The sequence below is a fragment of the Ursus arctos genome, unplaced genomic scaffold, assembly GCF_023065955.2.
Source record: "Ursus arctos isolate Adak ecotype North America unplaced genomic scaffold, UrsArc2.0 scaffold_12, whole genome shotgun sequence".
Taxonomy (NCBI): domain Eukaryota; kingdom Metazoa; phylum Chordata; class Mammalia; order Carnivora; family Ursidae; genus Ursus; species Ursus arctos.
The window spans coordinates 41,273,512-41,294,318 of NW_026622786.1; the positions used below are offsets into that span (position 1 = coordinate 41,273,512).

At 35.8% G+C, this 20,807-nt stretch overlaps 1 protein-coding gene across 1 annotated transcript in view; it reads left to right on the forward strand.

Annotated features, from left to right (window-relative positions):
• ADGRL4 (adhesion G protein-coupled receptor L4) overlaps window positions 1–20,807 on the forward strand; it is a 106,114-nt gene that overhangs the window by 37,968 nt on the left and 47,339 nt on the right. Inside the window, exon 3 of the mRNA XM_026497735.4 lies at window positions 18,415–18,567. Coding sequence (XP_026353520.2) covers window positions 18,415–18,567 — 153 coding nt within the window. The remainder of the gene's footprint in view (window positions 1–18,414; window positions 18,568–20,807) is intronic.

The following is a 20,807-nucleotide window of genomic DNA, read 5'->3' on the forward strand; positions in this document are numbered from 1 at the left end:
CAGTTGCCCTAACCTTAATTTGTTTGTTAGTCAAAACTCTTCTTAGAGTCATTGAAAAGGAGAATTATAGAATATGAACATATGTGAAAAAACAACATGAAACAAAAACCCGTTAGCAGTAATGGATATTTTAGCACAGTTTGCAAATGGAGAAGGATAACAACCAGGTCAATTTATCATAAAGATTTTAGGTGGCAAAATTCATTGAAAAATGTGTTTTCTGTGTTTAAGTTAACATTGTATAAATAGACTTCCTTCTTATTTCTGTTGACACTGAACTGTTTTCGTGTATGCTACATCCCACATCACTTAGGAGAAATTGGTATGTGTTACATTTTTTTCAAATTGTGTCTTTCACTATATTGTACTTGCTCATAAAATATCCCTTACAAGAAACTTTAAGTTTAGCCATACAAATATCTTTTAAAACCATATATATTTATGTGAAGGGTTTCTAAATAATATTTTTCTTTATAAGCAGAACAGTCACTCAAAACCCTTCATTTCTTTATTAATGAAGGCAATCTATCTACAGTTTATGTATAATGCTTATGCAAATATGAAAAGGAGTTACTGGATATTTACTCCGTTACATGGAGCAAAAATTCATTTTAAAAAAGTTATAAATCGGATGATAAAAGGAGTTCTTGGTTTAACTCTTAAAGTCTGATTCAAAACTAAGAACCTGTTTTTCAAAATGCTTTGAAACTAGCTCAAAGGGAAAAAAAAAAAGACAACTAAATCTGGAGTAAAGTGGAGAAAACTTGATATTTGAGAGAAAATGCAAATGCTAACAACCTAAGGGTGCCACCTGTCTGGCTTCCTTTAAAACCACGGAAATATGTGCTTTGCAACTGAATTCAGTGATGTTCAGAACTGCAAGGCCCACACCTGGTGGGAGCGGGGTCCACTGGCAAGCTTATTTCTCAACCAGACTTCCCACACTTTTGGTGCCGAACCGGCAAGACAGCAACAACAGACGGAGTATCACTGTGGTACAAAAAACATTTGAGGGGAAGCATGTGCAGATGTATTTTGGCCATGAAACTATGTGAAAGGTCTTACAATTTGAGAAATTAATTAGAAAACAGAACGGTTGTGTTGAATTTGAGAAAGTTTTGGCAGTAAGCAATTACATTTGTAAAACCAAATAGCCAATGCTTTTCTCCTTGTCTTTCAAATAATACATTTAATTTCCAACATGTTCCCTTTCTACTTTAACAAACTCATACCAGTGTACTGGTGGTGAATGGATACAGTTCCTAAATGATAAAGCTTTGCTATAGGAGTGAAACTTTTTTAATGTAAATTCCTCATGTTTTGGACTTCATTCTTTTTAACATATTTGTAATTTCCATTTGTTCTAAATATGCTAGGCTAGAAAACTTATAGGTCAACAAGATTTATAGTGAAATTCTATTAATTCTATTTGTAGAATTAGGTGGTAATTAATAGGTTTTTATTTACTGTCTTAACGAAGACTTGACCATAAATATTAGACCTAAACATTCCTACTGATAGAGAATTCACACTTTTTCATCATGACGATGCAGTATGGTGATAAATACATGCTTTACATAACAGAAGTAGGATTCCATAACCTAAGCAGTGGGTTAAAAATAATTGTTTACTTTCCTACCTATTCATTCAAAAGTTAGCATGCTTTATTATTCATATTTGTATAACATCTCCAGTGTACCAAGTCCTACCTGTAGATATTTAGTGTGGTTTTTTTTTTCTTTGTGTCTTTATTTTTTAAAACAATGTTAGGTTCACAGCAAATTGAGAGGAAGGTATAGAAATGTCCCTACACCCCCTAAGCCCACACTTGTACAGCCTCCCCCACTATCAACAACACCCCCACCAGAGTGGTACATTTGTTACAATTGCTGAACCTGCGTGTACACGTTATCACCCAAAGTCTACAGTTTACATTAGAGTTCACATTCTACAAGTTAGTAATGAAATATATCCACCATTATAGTACCATACAGACCTTTTTTACTGCCGTAGAAATCCTCTTTGTTCTGCCTAGTCATCCCCAAAAACAAAACATCCCTGTTTTTGTTTTCTCCTCTTTAATGGATTTTTAATCTTCACAATAACCCTGTAATTCCATTTTGCTGATGGGGGAATTAAAATTTGGATGCGTCATGTAAGATTCAGACTTTGTTCTATATGACTCTCCAGTCCGTGTTTCTCCCAATTTCGTGATGGCTCTTTTCAACCAAGATTCCAAATAACAGCTTTTTTTTTTTTCCTGTGCTGTCACCAACTGTCCAGCTGAAATAAACTTTCCTTTCTTGTTGGAGAATAGTCCTTTTGGTTCCATGTTCAGTGGAGTTAATATAAGTCTTGCCTAATATTTTAAAACATCAGCTCAGCTGTCAGATTAAAAACCCAGCGCTGACACCCGGATGCTGTGTCCCGCTCCATGCTGCCTCGTGTCTCTGTGCGTTCAGTGCTTTCATCCGTAAAATGGGGGCAATATTATTTCAAAAATGTGTTTTAATATTTAAGTGACACAGTAATGCAACTGCCTAGTGGGTAATAAATGCTCGATCGGTGTTAGCAATTACTTCCTTATTTTAAATAGAGAGGGATGCAAATGGGTCCAGTAGTTTTAATACTTATAATCTCTTGTTCTTTCCATCTATTGGTCTCTGGAGTGGGCTATTTAAAAGGGGATTCTAGCTACACTTGCTCTTGGTAGATCATTTTAGTGTGCTACGAAATTGTTGGGATGTAAGACCAGGAAATGCTCCATTTTTTCCTCTTAAATTAATTTTTGTTAATTTTTGTTAATTTTGTATTGTTTGGGTATCTCTGGGAGTACTCTAAAAACTGAAATGTTGATGTGTTGTTCTATCTTATTTGTATTTGTATGTTAGCCTGCAAGGCTTGCCTGCTATAACCAGCAAATACAAGGAGTGAGGGCTCCAAAGGATATATTTGTTTTCTAGTGCAGCTAAAAGTGAATCATCAGTTAATTTTTCACTTAAATTTTATTCTTAGAACAAAGTATTATACAGATTATGGTTTTTTGAGTCATATTTAAGAGTGGTGATTATAAAGATTTGAAAAAATACAACAATTTTAGCTTTCACATTAAAAAAAGGAATCTCCCAAAATATATACTTAGATTTTATCAGAACTCTGGACTAAGTAATCATAAGCCTCAATTATATTTTTATATTATGACTTAGGCAAATTCCTATTTCTAAGGATTAAAATAGTTAGGAATAAAATAGCTTCACAGTTGTACTTATTTAAGTCCGTTTGCATTCACTATCTCATTTATTGCTGAAAAAACTCTTCTACAGAAATTTAGAAAATATAGTATTAATATTACCACTTTGTAGATGAGAAAACAGAGACACAAAATAGTACTGTGTGACTTCTCCGAAATAATATAACTGGCTGTAAATAAATCCAGGACTGGGGCTTATCTTCCCGATGTAAAGTCTTTGTAAAATTTCTTAACAAACCAATAGGCAGAATTCTATTCTGATTACATGTCCTTCTGTTCCCAAAAATATCTAGTATGAGTTGTTTAGCCAGAACCAAGATGTTCCCATTTTCAGTAAGTCTGCACAACAAAGTCATTAGGCATAACTAACTGCTATCACAGCCATCTGTAAATGGGCTTGGAAAGAAACAACTTTGATACTGTAGCAGAAAACATCACAGAGGCAGAAAACAGTATTTTATTTGATGAGTCTAACAATATCTCAACTAATAAATTGGCTGTCATCCCTGCCCAGTGTAGAGATAAGGGGAATGAGGACATGTAGATGCCCTTTTTTGGCTTACCAATTTGCAATTACCCCATGACAGAACACAGTTTTAATATGATGGATGAAACATTTTAGGGAAAAAAAGGGAACTTAAATGGAAGAATTTTATTAGGTTTTAAAATGACAGTGCTAACGATAGTGCTGGGGAAAAATAAACATGAAAACATTTTAAGTAGATAGCAAGAACACAACCTAATCCAAACTGCCTAGAATGTCCTTGCTGTTTTCACTTACTTTTGCATCATATATGGGGATATTAACAACTTAATTCTAAGGTTATTGTTGCAACCTTTTCTGCTTTGTACTTTGATCAGAAATAGTGTCTAAAATAAAAATGAGATACCTCTAAGACTTCAGTGGCTTGTCATAAAGGAATGTTATTAAACATAAAAAAAAATCCAGTAACTGCATACTCTGAGCTAGAAAAAGCACTAGAGTGATAAGGGAATGTACATTATACAGTAATATCAGGATCACTCTGATCTTGAACATTCATTTTCAAGTTGGACAAAGTTTTTGAATCAGTCTCCCTTGCTCTTAAGTATTCGTATCTCAAGTTATATAATCAGTTTTACCATCCCATATTGGGTCAGATCACTGGTCCAGAAAATAAGGCATCAGGTCTTTTCCCAGAGTCTGTACTATTAGCTAAATCATCTTCACACTGCTCAGTGTACCTAACCAGTGGTATAAGGCTACAAAACTGATGGAGGAAAGCAATTTCTGACTGACCCTTAAGGCAATTATTTTAGGGTTGGAAGCGTGATATTTGATTACACCTAGTATCATTTTCAATTTAAAGAGCTATAAATTACTCACACCTTTTTTTGAATGGCAACAAGTTTTAAATCAATGAACTCTTCTGAGAATTGAAGAAATGTCCATATGTTTATTATATGCCCCATAAAACAGTGTTTCTTTACATGCTTTAATTATTTCTTGGGGCCATGATTTTATTATGTATAAATTTATTTTTATTTTTATTTTTTTTACTAAGAAATCCTATAAAACAGTCAAGTAACTGATGATTTGAGACCAGCCAGACATAAACGACAAAATAATAGTTTTGTGACATGCTTTACGATAAAAGCAGACTTCTCTTAAAATATAAACAAACGTCATATTTAATCCTGCTCATATGAAAACTAGGAATACAAGATTTATTTTTCACAGTCCCAAAGTAGATCTCAAATATCCAAATCCAATTAGAGGATTCTGTCTCACTAAAGACACTTCAGAAGACAGAGAAAGATAAATCTTAGCAGCACTGAACATGGCCCTAAATAGGCAGGGCCAGAGGAGTTTGGGATCAGGTAGGAAGAGCACACAGGTGCACAGAGGAGCGAAGTGGAGTCGGGGCAAAGGAAATATGGAGTATGAATTGTCTACCGAACAGCACAGCCTCTTTGCAGTTTGACCACTAGTATGATTGATGCCTCTTACAAACTGCATACCAAGTTATAAACATACCAAGCATACCAAACAACCTCATACCAGGTTGATAAAAGGGGATGACATACTCAGATCTGGGTGCAAACAAGAAGGCTCAGCACTGTGACCTCCTCATTGGACAAGTATTTATTGTGCATCTACTATGTAAGAAATATACATAAATATCTGAAAATACAAATACCAATAATTTATGGTGCTTTCCTTGATAATCTCACAGTTTAAAATTGAGGACATACTTGTAAAGAGTTCATCAACTTATAATAATAAAATATGGGAAGCTTGTTTTAATAATAAAAAATATGAAAACAAATTTTTATGTATACTGTAGTTTTGCATATCAAGTTTACTTAAGAGAAAGTAAGCTTCCATGGTGATTTTTTCTCAAGGAGATTGGCACCGTATTTTATATTAATCAAAATTTGTTGTTTTATTAGCTTTATGTAGCCACAGATTTTTAAATATGTTCTCACCATTATTGTACTTTATTGTGTACATTTTGAGATAGCTGTCAAATTTGAAAGGATATGTCACCAAAAAGATGGAAAAATCATTGAAATTAAATTTCTGTATTTTTTCTTTCAACAAATAAAAACTATGTGTGTTATATTTACGCAGACATATATATATATACACATATGTGTATATATGTTAGTTATAAAACAAAACACATAAATGACATTTCACTATAATTTTTGAAGAATGTTTGATATGATTTATGGCAAATACCTAAAGAAAAAGATGTCATCCTGACATTGTCAAAATAAAGTTTATGCTTGGATAGAGAAGACAGGGAGAGAAAGGAATCAACAGTGTCTTCAACACAGGTCTGCACAAAGACCCGTGAAATAATGGTGTGGATAAAAAGAACTTGAGGGAGGCAAAATGGCTGTCAGCTTTGAAGAGGAAGGTAATAAATTAAGTTTCCATAGTTAATTTAGGGAATTGTTGAAAGAGATAAGTAGGAATATCTAGTAGCTATTGAATTAAAATGCTGAGAGAGACCAAGGATGTGGGGGGGTGGTGGGGGTAGGAGTGTCCCCAGGGGTAATAGTTGAATACAGAGAGTGAATGTAATCTCCAAGAAGGACAAAGGGCTGCTAACTGAGGCATAATAGGGATGCATTAAAAGTTGATTGCAGATAGCCTGAAATCCTGCCCATGCTTTGCTCTCTGGGCCCTGTACTATAATTAAAGGATTTGAAAAATGAGTGTTAGGCTTTTGCCCTACCAAAAATTAAAATATAACATAGATGTGAACATTAAACAAATACTATTTTTTAATATTAATCAGTCTGATATCAAGATGTACCTACTGACTAATAGAGAAATAAGTTGTTTTTTGCCATTTCTTTTTCAGAAATCAACACAGGCATATCTCTAGAAATGGATAATAAAATGTGCAAGACTTAGGTGAAATTGGGATCACCAATGTAGGTATTGGGAAAGAATACCACTCAGACAGCGGACAAGCAAAAATCCTAGTTTAACTAAACAAACAAACAAACAAAAAACAAAAAAAAAACAAACAACAAAAAAAATACAGACAAAACTGATAGTTCTTGCATTTCAATACCATCTGTCACACCTAAATGTATTAAATATGGAGGTTGAAGTTATAATCACTAGTTATGGAAGGCAGCATTATCATCATTATACTATGTACAGTTGGGTGACAGAGGTAATCCCAAATAGTATTGGAATGGAATGTGAAAGATGATTAGAGTCAATTTTATGATACAGTAAAGAGAGCACTAGGTAGTTGTATGGATAAATGCTTAAACGTTTAGTAAGTGTAGATTAGATATAGGTTTTTTTTTTCCCCAAAACATTTTATTACATTGATCAAGTGTCATAAAATTTCTGGCATCTTAAAATCAAGGAAACAAGGTCTCATTAATTGTTAAATCAGGCTGCCAGTGATATAGGTATATACTCTGATAGTAAGTGGGTCATCCCTATTTTCTTGGTTCATTGATTTATTTTCAAGTTGCTTTAAACTTATTAAAAATATATAGCTGAATTTCATCTGCAATCTAATCTAATAAAATGTGTCTTATTATGGGAAATGCAGGTCTTTTGCATTTAGTGTAACAGTAAATTTGATAGAATTCTTTATTCCAGCAAAATTATTTTATGTTAACTATTTTATTTTACTTAGTTATAGTTTCATTTTTTTCCTCTTAATTTTAACTTTGCAATTTACCATTCATCCCTCTTTTCTTTGCTTTTTTGAAAATTCAGTTGTGAATTTTCAGTCCATTTCCTATGTACGAACCAAGGACAGGACACCCCAAGATGTCACTTTACCATAAAGATTCTTTTGAGTTAAAAAGCAATCAAAACCCAGTAGACTCGGGAAAAGCTCTTTACCTCCCCCTTAACTGCCTAAAAAGAATTTTAGATTAAGGATCTGCTCCAGGAAGAGAGCTATCATCAAAGATACCTATGTTATACTACAAAGTAAGTAAGGTAGACAAGGAAGAATCTAGAAAGGCCTGATTGATCAAGGTTCTCTGTGACCCACTGATTCTGAGTGGCCCAACAAACATTTATCAAACATTTACTCTTGTAGTGATGAGCACTGTGTAGCATAGTGATGAACCACTAAATTCTACATCTGAAGTCAATTTTACCAAGTATGTTAACTAACTAGGATTTAAATAAAAACTTGAAATCTAAAAATAAAAAACAAACAAAAAATTTACTCTTTTTCATCATCTGTGAATTGCATTCCTTCCCTTTGAAGTCCCAGACCCTAACCCCTTTCTCCTTAATACAGAATGACATAAATACCTCATTTTGCCTGACTGTCGTTGGTGTTTCCATGTGTGGGTGCATTCCCCCATACATACACTATTAAATTTGATTTTCTCCTGTTCATCTGTCTCATGTCAATCTGATTCTTAATCTAGCTAGAAAGACCTTGAATGAGATAGTAAATTCCCCAACACCTATTCCTGGTACTCAGAATCAAATCCATATTTTTGTACTTTCCTAAAATTAGGTAACAACACTTCCTTTTCTGCAGTGTGCTTTACTTGCCCAATATACCCTATTCTCACCTTGACCAAAGTAATATCAACTCTATGAACTCAACTATGTCCCTACTATCAGTTTTTCCTTTCAATAAATATAAGAATCCCAATTATCTATTTTGCACATTCATAATCCTACAGTCATCATTCATTTGAATTTATATATTGTAGGGTTGATTATATCCACCATTACACCTCAACCTAATCTTCCTCCGTGTTGAGGCCTGTCTACTAAATTACATTATTATTTGATTAAAACACTATCTTGAATGTTTACTTCACACAGAGTACATGGGTGGGTGACCTACCCTCTGAATCCATCCATTTCTACAAATGTTTTTCACTCTGTTGAGTGAAAGATTTCTTTAGCTGGTTAGAGAACTATAGGATAGTTATTTTATCGCAGTGACTTACACATGCTATCCCACTGCCTCTCAGTTATGTTAGTGAGAATCTGATACTATTCCAGTCATTTTTCCTTTGTTAACTGGCAACTTTTTTTGGTAACTCAGAGATTTCAAGATTTTTCTATCATCGATTTGATTTTCCCCTTGAATATGTATCACTTTAATGATTAGAAACAAAAATCAATAAAACTAGTTTCTCAAAAACTATTTCATAACCATCACTGAAGTACCAGAAAGACTTTGAGAGTGTTATCCATCTTTACTATTATAGTTAATAGATACAACAGAATGAAAAAAAGATTAGAATCATTGACTCATAATTTGAAATAAATGTATGAGGATTTTTATCCTACTCTCTGCAGCCAATGAGCAAGAGAAGTGGCTTCCATTGTCTGGAGAAATAAGATGGCTTGTTTTCTTTTTTTGCCTACTCTACTTATACTTGCTTTTGCTTGTTTGCTCTAAAATGTGTGTTTTAATAGTTCTGACAAAGAGAGGACCAAAAAATGATCATAGCATAAAATGGGAACATTTTCTTAAGTGCTACATTTCCTTCGGAGAATAAGTAAATGCACAAACAGCAACAGAGACCATTCTATACATTGGGCAGGGGTTGGGGGGGCATATATATCCTTGGCAAAATCTGATCCATAATCAAAGGCACACCTTTCCTTTCAAAAAACTTGAAATGATATTTGTTGCTTCAGGTTAAAAAACACAATTTCATTGAAGAAATTCTTTAAAATAATGAATACCCAGTGGAAAACCTTGGTTCTTGTGTAATCTGACTTTCCTTACCATGATAATTCTAACCTTTTGCATTTGATATATCTGACTTCTCTTTACTAAATTGGACTTATTAAATCAATGGTCATGGGAAACATGAGTTTATACTATGTGTTTTATGATTAACAGTGGAAAAGTGAGAAATATTTCTTCAATACTGGTTTTATTTATTTTTTATCTGTCTTCCTAATAATTCTGCAAACATGAGCCTGTGTATGTGGAAGGGCGGGTTACGTGTGTATCATATTCTGGCTGGCATTTAAAGATTCAGGTGCAGAAGAAATTCCTAGAGGGGAAGAAAAATATAACTCTGTCTTTCTTTTCCTTGTCCTATGTAGAGGATGTAATGACATCATTTCAGTGTGGAAACAATAACTCCAGTTCTTTTCCTGGCTGGCTTAACCCATTCTAATTCCATTGTAGTTCTTTTATCTTTCCCTTCTCCTGACCTTTTTCCCCCCTTACCCATATGTTTACCTTAATATTCCCAAGAAAAACCCATAATCAAGGAGGCTAATAATGATGATTTTTCTAAGTTCGTTAGAGCGTTGGGTATGAGAAGAGAATTGCCAGTGCTACTGGAAACAAATGAGCCCAGCAGGGTGCCTTGGGGAGGAAAATAGAAGAAAAAAAAATAAAGCTTTGGCGTTGTTCCACCTTTGACATAGAGGGCCTGTTTCACAAGGAGTCACATAATAGTTACAGTCATTTTCGTGTTCAAATTTACGGAGCAATACTGGCAGTCGTGTCCAGAGGGAGAAAGTGTGGAGAAGCAAGTCTGCTGTTAAGGCTCTGTGGCTTTCAAGTTGTTATAATCCATTTGAGCCCCGCCAATACATCTCAAGTGCTTGGGAAAGAGAGGATAATATTTTCTCTTTTTTAATTATTTTTCCCTGACTGAGGTCAATGGATTAACAAAAATGGAACACAAACTCAAATTGTGTTCGGCTTCTGGAATACCAGTGTCTTATAAAACCACAAAAAAAACTTATAAAATTCAACTTTATTATACAGAAAGTCATATAATTATATGGCTTGTTGTCAAAAACGTGTCATTACTAGGGTAGTCGATATCACTCTTGAATTTAGAGAATTAGATGCCCGTCACTTGTGCCTTGTTTAGAAGACCACTTTGTGTCTAAGTACACCTCACTCCACAGTGCGGAGATCCAAGGTACAGCCAGCTTGTCTTAAGGATAAAAACTGCGTACAACAGATTTTCTCTCTAAAATGCATGATTTAGCCCATCTGAGGTTTTGTTTTGTCATAAGTAAACTAGAGATAATACCAATCATTGTGTTATTGTAACAATTAAATAAAATGAGCCATCTAGCAGAATGCCTGAGAAATGTTTTCTCTCCTCTTTCATATTATTAGGTATAAATCACACTGGTCTAGTTTTTTATATAAGCCCTAAATAACAAAATGAGTAGCTAATCACCAACCACAGGACCAAGTTGCCCAAAAATATGTTGAGAGAGGATCTTTCTACCATTTACACCTGTTTATTATTTACAGCCCTGTGTGGTTCTCTGGTAAGCTGGTCTGAACCATGTGGAACCGCAAAGATTCTTCTGGCCGACACTGGGAACGAAAATAAGCTAAAGGGTTTTCTTGGTCCTTGTTCTCTCACATCCTAACCTCTGGACTGTATTATTCAGTTGGTAGGAAGAGCCAAACCCAAGTAAAAATGTACAAAGAACAATAACAGCACCAACAACAAAAGGATAAACAAGAGTGCAATAATGCCACAGCCACATTCATTAAAACTACTGAGATCCAAGAGAGAAGGGCGTCAGGAGAGAGGGTCCACCTAGAGATAAATGTCCGGAAAGACAGCAGGCTTGCTCCTTGCACTAGAGCTGAGAAAATGCCAGGTTCTCGATTTTGACGCATCCGCTGGAAGATGAGGGAGCCGTGAGTGTTACCTCGTGATTAAATAATTTATGGCTATAATGAAGAGGAAAATTGCCCAGAGGAGGCCCAGACCAGGAGGTCCCAGAAGATGGAGAGTTACTGACAATAAGCTAGAGATAACCAGAAGCCCTACTGGGAGCAAGAGCTAAGCAGCCCTTTCTGCTTCTGTAAACAGGCTTCACACCACAGGCTCACTGCACTTCTGTTCCCACCTAAAGCAGCCCCCACTCCCCCAGTTCAAACCCACCTACCAGCAGTCAGCATAGCCCTTGGAACCTGACTGCCTGCAGTCCCCCATAAAAGCCCTGTAACCCCGTTGCCCGGGGCCCTGAATTTGGAGCACGAGCTCATCTGGGTCCGCCGGCGTAAAATAAATCTGAGTTCTCCTACTTCTCCAAGTGTCACTTGGTCTCTCCCCAGTCTGATTCTTATTTTTCCGCAACAGTATGACTGACTGCCCAATTGTTAATACTCCTATCTTAATATCCTAAAGGCACCTCAATCTTTCCTTGTCCAAAGGCAAACTCCCTCCTTAGCCCCAAAGGAAGCTCCTCTTCTGCCTCTCCCTCTCCTTGTAAGTGGATCAGTTTATCAGCCAAATTCCTCCTGGTGGGAACCTGGGAGTCATCCCTGCCTTCTCCCTCTCCAACTAACTCAGATCCAATCAGTCTCTAATCCCCACTGATATTTTTAAAAATATTTTATTATCAAAAATCCAAACACACAAAAGTAAAAATAATAATAATAATAATACTATAAAGATCCACATGTAGCCAATATCCAGCTGATACAATTTTCAGTTCATGCCTAATCTGGTTTAATTCTAACCACTTTCCTTTCTCTCCCCACATCACTGATTTTTAACCCCTAAATATTTCAGAAATAGAGCCTACCCCACTTTCTCCTTGATTCTGGTTTGGTTAGCTCTTCACGTCTCTTAGGGTTCTGCTGGGTCTTCCAGGATCTTAGCTAATTTTCCTTATATTTCCAAACCTGCTTTGAAATCCAAATCTTATCAGATTTCTCGACTACATAAATCTGATGATGGCCATTTTTTTACCCACTGAATATAGTCCCAAACTCTCAGCAAGTGTTTTCTGAGTGTAGGCCATGCTTACCTACACAGAGTCTTGCCTTTCGTCCTCTACCCTCATACCCCGTGCTCAACAATATAGCTCTCCTGTAAAGTATGCTGCTCGTGCAGACCTCCAGGCCTTGGGGTACACTCCTTCCTTGGAAAGGATTGCTGGGGGCCCCTTTAGTTTGTCTAAATTCTCATACTTCAGTGCCTGGCTCCAGCATCCCATCCCCTTCCAAACCTTCCCTGTAAATAACCTTCCCCTTCTCTCTGAAAACTTGCCCAGGAAACCATTCTCCTCTCTGAGTTACCACTGTGTTTGTTACACACACTGCATTCTAATAATCTGGTCCTTTGCCCATCTTCTCCAGTAGCCATGGATCCTGTTGTGTTACAGGATATGAGTCTGCTTTTGTTCTTGCAGTGTCAGCTCAGTGTGTTCGACGTGAACCACGAAAAATTTTCACTGAAGGAATGTTAATATTTCTCTTCAACAGTTTTTGATAAATTTTAAAAATTTAATCTCCAACTGAATGGTGTAGCAATGAATTTTTCAAGTGATATTCTAATCTAAATATTTATTTTATAACCCCACAAGAAGGATTAAATACAGACTTTCAGAGAGTGGGTAACGTAACTGGTAAATTGATTTGAACGGTGGAAATTAGAGCACAAAAGAAGCAGGCTTCTATTTTACAACTTTCTCCTTGAAAATTAATTATTATGAAGCTGGACACTGGAAAGTTTAAGGCTATTTAAATACTTCAAATTTATATATTACTTCACAAAGATAATTTCTTGCCTATCTTCACTATCTTGGGGGAAGAGAGGCGGTTACTTTCAGATAAGTGCTATTTTACGAAATAAGATTTGACTCGGACCATTAGGGAATTAGTCCTTTTTGTATATCCAGTCCAGAAGATTGGGAGAGAGATAACAAAATACTTTTATTTCCCAATTCTTGATAAGAAAGCTAAGAGGTCAAGTGCTCAAAACCACACAGTAGAGAAAGACACAAAAACCATTGTTAATCTCTTTTTTCTGCCTATTAATAATGTTACCCGAGACTTTTAAAAATGTGTTGGAGTCCAATAACTTATTGCCATGTTAATTTATTTTTAGAAACATAATCAGTTGATATAAAGTGTCTCATTTTCTTGGATTCTGACCAATACCTCAGACCTAGTGAGCCCTTTTTCTCTGTATTTTTGCATATCATTTTTCAGCTATAGACCACAAGGGATACAGTCTTCCTCGTTCTCTATATTACCAATAACTGATCTGAGAGCACAATTTCTTTTAAAGTTAATATAAACTTCTCCCAGTATGCTATAAAAGGAGTCAAATTTTGAGATAAAAATTGAAACTTTTATTTTAATAAGAACTCAATTATATGCTCCTGTGTTAACTTGCTTTAGAATGTGAACTCTGACAGCAGGGCACATATCCTGACTTTTTGATTAATTTTTACTTATTTCCCAGTATAGACCATATTCACATTTGGGAGCTAGGAGACTCCATAAATATTTGAGTAACTAAATGATTGAATCAAACCCAGTGTGATGAAATATTTTTCTTTTACTTGATTTAGATGATTGTGTTCAACTTGTGAGCTACTCTCAGCTAATTTTAATAAACTAGTTTTGTGTGTGCATGCATAAACATATATGCTTGCTCTGAGTATATACGTGCATATTGTCATTAGAGTTGTAGAATATATCTCTGCGTATAGAATAAGTTAATAATTGAATACACACACGTGAATAAAGTATTACCTCTTAACGAACTATTAACTCTTCAGCACAGTTTATATAAAGCCATTCAAAATTTATCTTACTTGGGGCGCCTGGGTGGCTCAGTCGGTTAAGCGTCTGCCTTCGGCTTAGGTCATGATCCCGGGGTCTGGGAACTGAGTTCCCTTGTCAGTCTCCCTGTTCAGGGGGAGTCTGCCTCTTCTTTTCATCCTCCCCCTGCTCCTGCTTGCTCGCTCTCTCTCTCAAATAAATAAGATCTTAAAAAATACTAAAATAAATTACTGAAATTTTAAAAATTGAATTATGGGAAAACTAATTGTAAGATCTTACATTATAGATTCTTCACAAATATCTTTATTATTAGACCTGTCTAAAGATAAGTGATTTAAACTAGTTCCCAGATTTCAGAAGCTCCCTTCCACATAGAGAAGGGATAACGTTACACACTAAAGGCCAGGTAGCTGCTCAGAATTTTAAGCAGGGTGTAGCAGGACCAGATTTCTAGCAATTTAAATAGCAATAGTAAATAAGGAGATGAGCAGCCTGTATGTAGTGCTTACTGCATGCTAGCCACCACTCTAAGAATTGTCTGAACATCAATTTCTTTAGTCCTCTTGACAATTTTCTGAGGTAGTCACAACGTATTTTCCATTTTACAGTAATCTTTCTATCACAGTGACTAGCACATAATAAACACTCAATAAATGGTAGCTATTACCACTGTGAACTCTTTTATAATGTAGTATTTAAGAAAAATGAGATCCCTTTGACATTCAGAATGCTCCAGGCTTGAATCAAACTTTGCCGCTTATCAGTTGTGTGCCTTTGGGCAAGGTAATCCAACTTTTTATATTTCAGTTTTATTTGTAAAATCGGAATCATGTCTGCATCATTAGGTTTATACGAGGATTAAAAACGAGTGCCAGATAATGTATATGAAGTGCTTAGCATGATGCCTGGTTCACTGGGAGCCTTCGGTGAATGGTAATAACCACGTCAGACAATGGTGTCTTAAAATGTGCTCCCACGGATGCTGCGCAGTAGCAAACTACCCCGCAGTCAAGTGGGAGGTGAAAAGACATCAGTTACATTATCTCCTCCTTCCATAACACTTTTTAATGGTTCCATAATATGTAAAATTATGTCCACATAGAATTATATAAAAAGGTAACGCACGAAAACCTCACCCAGACTCCATGAAATCTCTTCTACCCTCTTTCCCCACTCAAGTAAAAGGGATGAGGCCATCATTTACTCTTGCAGTCTTCTTTCACCACATATGTATTTCTCTGATCTCTGCTTCTCCCTCCCCTCTTGTCAAGATGCCCAGATTCTGAAGGGCAGAGGCAGGGCCGTGGTTCTTCTTTTATCCTCCATCAGAGGCACAATATCAAAATATCAAAACAAATCAAAAACATACAAAATAAATGACTGGCCAAGGGAAGAGTAAAAGCTATTAATGCAATGGATATGCCTAATTTAAAGGACATTTATTGATCAAGGAAATTACAAATCTAATTAATCAATTAGATTTTCTCGTATTTGGTTAATTTTTTTGGTATTCATATATATCTGGTTTCATTATTCAAATGTCATTGTATTTGGAAAGAATAAATATGGCGGAGAGCTCGACTGTTCAAAATCTTTTCTTTCTTCTTCCTGGCCTACCTCCCTTTTTCCTGGCCTACAGCTACCAGCCTTCCTTGTAGTCAGATGTGGCCATTTGAATGAATTCTGGTGACTAGAATGTGGACCAAAGTGATGGGTGACTCTTTTATGCTCTATTCTACCCTCCCTACCTGTATCAATATAAAGAGACTGGAGGCCTTATGGGGTGGTGGAGCCATTAGATGGAACAAGCCTATGTCCCTGAACGGTTGTGGAAGAATGACTGAAACATTAACCTTGGGTTCTCTGACTAGAGCAGCAAATAATCTTTTTTATTGTACTGAGCCATTACATGTTTGGATACATTTATAGCACTTAGCTCATTATAATTAATAGAAGTCAAAGGGATAAAGCATTTAATATTAAAATAAAATTATGGAATAGGACTATAGAGGTTGAATATCTTGAGAGGAGAGGATTTGCAAATCTTACCTGACCTGTGCATAGTAGACATTTTTGAAAAAAGAGAGGAATTCACCTATAGCGTCTACCATATGTTAATGTCTATACATATATCCTTAAGTGTTTGAAAACGAGTAAGTGGAAATAAAATTTAAGTTAAAAATAGAATGCAGGGTGCCTGGGTGGCTCAGTCGGTTAAGCTCAGATCATGAGTTCAGGGTCCTGGGATCCAGCCCTGCTTGCGGGGAGCCTGCTTGTCACTTCCCCTCTGCCCCTCCCTCCACTAGAGCGCTCTCTGTCTCTCTCTCAAATAAAAGAATAGAATGCAAATGACGTTTCCATTTTCCTTCTGAAATCATTACCTCAATATCTTTCCATCTCCCAAAATAGACCCATAACTCATTTGATAAATTATTATACATTTTAGTGTTTTAAAATAATTCCCACAGAAGCAGCAGGATGCAACAGTTAAGAGAACAGGCTTTGGAACCAAACTAGCTGGCTGTGCAACCAAATAGCTGTGTGATGTTGGCAAGTTACCTTTTCTCTCTATTCCTTCTTTTCTCCAGCAGGTAGAGGGGTTAACAATGGTACCTACTTCCTAGAACTTACATAAGGATTCAATGAATTCATATTTATAAAACGAAAATCTCCAACTCCTAGTTATCACTGTATGTCTGCAATAGCCTGTGTACAAATTAAATGCCACACAATTCATTCTTAAAGAGAAATTCAACTTGGTTTGATAAAAATGGGGGATAAAAATTAAAGATTTTTTTAGACTCATTTTTAGAGTGATTCCCCTATGATTTCTCTCTGTGCTCCCCAATTCGGCTTCCCTCTACCTTCAGAAATATTTCAGTTACCTTATGCTTGCATCTTTGTCCAACGTTCTGTCTTCCTTTTCATGACCTTTCTTCTCTCTAACCAATACTTATCGATCCTGGATTGGCCAGTTTGGGTCTATTAGTTCCTTAGAGCTGCCTTGACAAGCTAGCACAAAGTTGGAGGCTCCGAACAACACAAACGGAGCCTCCCCAGTTCTGGATGCTAGAAGTCTGAAATCAAGGTGTTGGAAGGGTCACGTTCCTTCCAAAGGGTCTAGGGAAGAATCCTTTCTTGTATCTTTCAAGCTCCTAGTGGTTGCCAGCTATTCTGTTCTTGGCATCCCTTGGCTTGCAGCTGTATCATTTCAAGCTCTTCCTGTTTCCACATAGCCTTCTCCTCTGTGTCTTCATGTCCAAATTTCCCATGTATTTATTACAAGGATACCAGTCACTGGATTAGGGTCCACCTAATTCAGTGTAACCTCATCTTAACTTGATTCCATCTGCAAAGGTCTCATTTCTAAAGTCATACTCACAAGACATGGGATTAAGACTTGAACATATCTTTTTGCAAGACATAATTCAAGATTTAATGTCACCTGATAATATTCTCTTCCTACTCCACCCCATTATGATCACTTCTGGAAAGCACTTATTTTCTGCTTTATTTACTTGACAGGTAGTATCAATTTGCTTTCTGATTTTTACAAAGGGCTTATGAACCTATATATTTTCTGATCAATTGTATTACAACACTAGAAGGTAAGGACCATGAACCATGATACAAGGTTTTTTTGTATACTCATCTATAGGACAATAAAATGCACATAGTATTTAATGAATAAATGCATTAATAAGTGAAGAGATGTTGACCCGGTAATGCAAAATTCTTCTAGAAAATAAGTAATAAAAATAAATGGTACATGATTAGAGCATGTCGATTTGTAATCTCTGATGTTTTAATTTATGGGGAGTATTATAAATTTACAAAGAAGTATATATGTATTGACATTATTATTAAATTACATATGAAATTTGGAACATGATCTGATATAGATTCAATAACTATGTCCAGTGTTTCAGAAGTGAAAGATTCTATTTTGCTTTGCAACTACAAAGGAAATGTCACATTAAAAGTGTGGAATGTGGATTGTACTGTTAACTTTTCCTAAATGTTGACATCGCATTGCCTTAAACTGTTTAACAGTCACAGTTTCCAAATACTGGTAGAAAATATTCAAAATTAATTTCAATTATATAAAAATAATGTTTTAAATTGATATGTCCACAGATGATAATGAGTGTGGAAATTTGACCCAGCCCTGTGGTGAAAATGCCAACTGCACTAACACAGAGGGAAGTTACTACTGTATGTGCGCCCCTGGTTTCAGATCCAGCAGTAACCAGGACAGATTTATCACTAATGATGGAACCATCTGCATAGGTAAGTTTGACTACCTAACTTAAATTTGTACCTATCTCTTACTACTTACTACTTCCAGAGATTAAATATTACCTGAACCAAATTCTACCAGTCCTTGAGTCTACCCTAGTTGTGCAATACTTTTAGAAACTTCATCAACTCCTTTAGTTCTCTAATGCTATATAATCGGTTACTGTGGAATATTTATCTAAGGATGTGATGAAAATATTTGGGGGGAGCATGTCAAGCAGTTTATGAGGAAAAAAATCATAAGAGTGTGAGATCTAACATGGTGACAAACAACAGAATAAATATTTGCACTTTAATATGTTGACTCAAGAAAATTATCATTTGCATTGGCAAGATATTGATACTTTTATAAATATGCACTCTGAGATGGGCTCTACATTTTCTCAGAAAGTATTCAAAAAGGCATTAGTTATAAAAGAATTGTTCTAGTGCTTTTAGTATTGTCTGCTGAAAGGTAGTTACACTTAAGTTCTGCATTACGTTTTTCTGAATATTAGAGTCCTATTTAGAAAATCATTTCAGGTTTACTAAAATGTCCTCTGGAATGATAATAATTTCAATTAAATCCCTATATGAAATATTACTCTGAGTCTGAAGAGAGTATCCTTCTGTTGTAATTTGGTCCTGCCTTTGATATACCAGAGCCTATAGAATTTGGATTACAGTCTGAGAAAAAAAGATTGTTTAGGAAATTCAGAAAGATGAACAATTTTCAGAGGCAAATACTCTGGAGCCAAAGACTTAAACTTTGATAGTAACTTGTAAATCATCTTCATCATAGTTTATGCAAAACTGTCCAATTTACCAACAACTAGCTTAATTAATTATGGCTGATCCTAATCTGCAAAATTGATACATGAACTGAGGCCCTGAGAGTGAAGTCATTGGGCAGGAGAAGATATTAGACTAGAACTTAAGTTTCTATATGCAACGTGGACAAGGGCAATGTGGTGCTTCTCCTTTACATAGTTAGATAAAAGAGAGATATCCGAGTTAATCTAGATCACACCGAAACCTTTGATTAGTTCCCCACTGAGATTCTCATCAGTAAGCTAAGAAGTCTAACAATGTTATTATTAACACATGGTAAGTTAGGAGACAACATTCAATGAAACTTTATCAGTGAAATGTCTGTATCAAAGAAATTATCTTGTCTCATGTACCTATGGTTCATAACATTTACTCTGCTATATAAACAGAAAAGAATTCTCCTCACTTGATAGCCAAGGGATGTGCAGGCTACTCCAGATTCACATGTTTAGGATAAAGGGAGGATTAGAATCACAGTCCTGTATCTGGAAAGCCACAGGAGGCAAAAATGGGTGGCTATCTAAATCTTATGCATTGATCTGAATCATGCAAATGCAGTGGATCATGTTTTTGCGAGGGCAAAACATTTAAAATATGAAAAAATAGGACAATTTTTGTTGAATGATTTTTTTTTAGTATTTTATTTACTTACTTGAGAGAGAGAAAACATGAGCTCTAGGAGGAGGGGTAAAGAGAGAGGAGAGCAGACCCTCTGCTGAGTAGGGAGCCCTATGTGGCGCTAGATCCCAGGACCCTGAGATCATGACCTAGATCCCAGGACCCTGAGATCATGACCTGAGCCACAGGCAGACCCTTAACCAACTGAGCCACCCAGGCACCTTGTATTGAAGGATAAATTTTATCTTTAGTGTTTGCGGCAAAAGGTTTTATAGTATATAGCTTTACGGTATATTCAGGAAGTAATCTATGAAGCTCTGTCCAGAAAACTGGGAATACCTCACTATTTGTTCTTCTCGAGCCCCTACTCCCGTTGCTCGTCTTCTTAGAATGTTATGCGTGTGTGTTATGCATTTTACCTTTAGTAGTTAAGCTCTAATTATAGAGCTCTGTAAGCTTTACTAGAAATGTCCCAGTTAGTGGAGAAAGAGAACTTACAACATCTTAATCACTGGAATTTAATACAATTTTAACTATGCTCTCCATTCCCTCTTGTCTCTGGAAGACATCTGTCTTTTCATCTGATCGTGTTTACTTTTAATACGCCTCAATTCACAAAAGGCTCTATTTCTCTGTCTGTGTTCCCTACAAGTAGAGAATTCCTGTATTAGAAAAAAATTGAGTCACAGACGCAAACACACACACACAGATGATTGAATGCCAACATTTTATGGAAGTATAACATATTTGTAATTTCAGACTCTTTCTCCCAATACTCATATATTATTGAGATACTGTGGAAT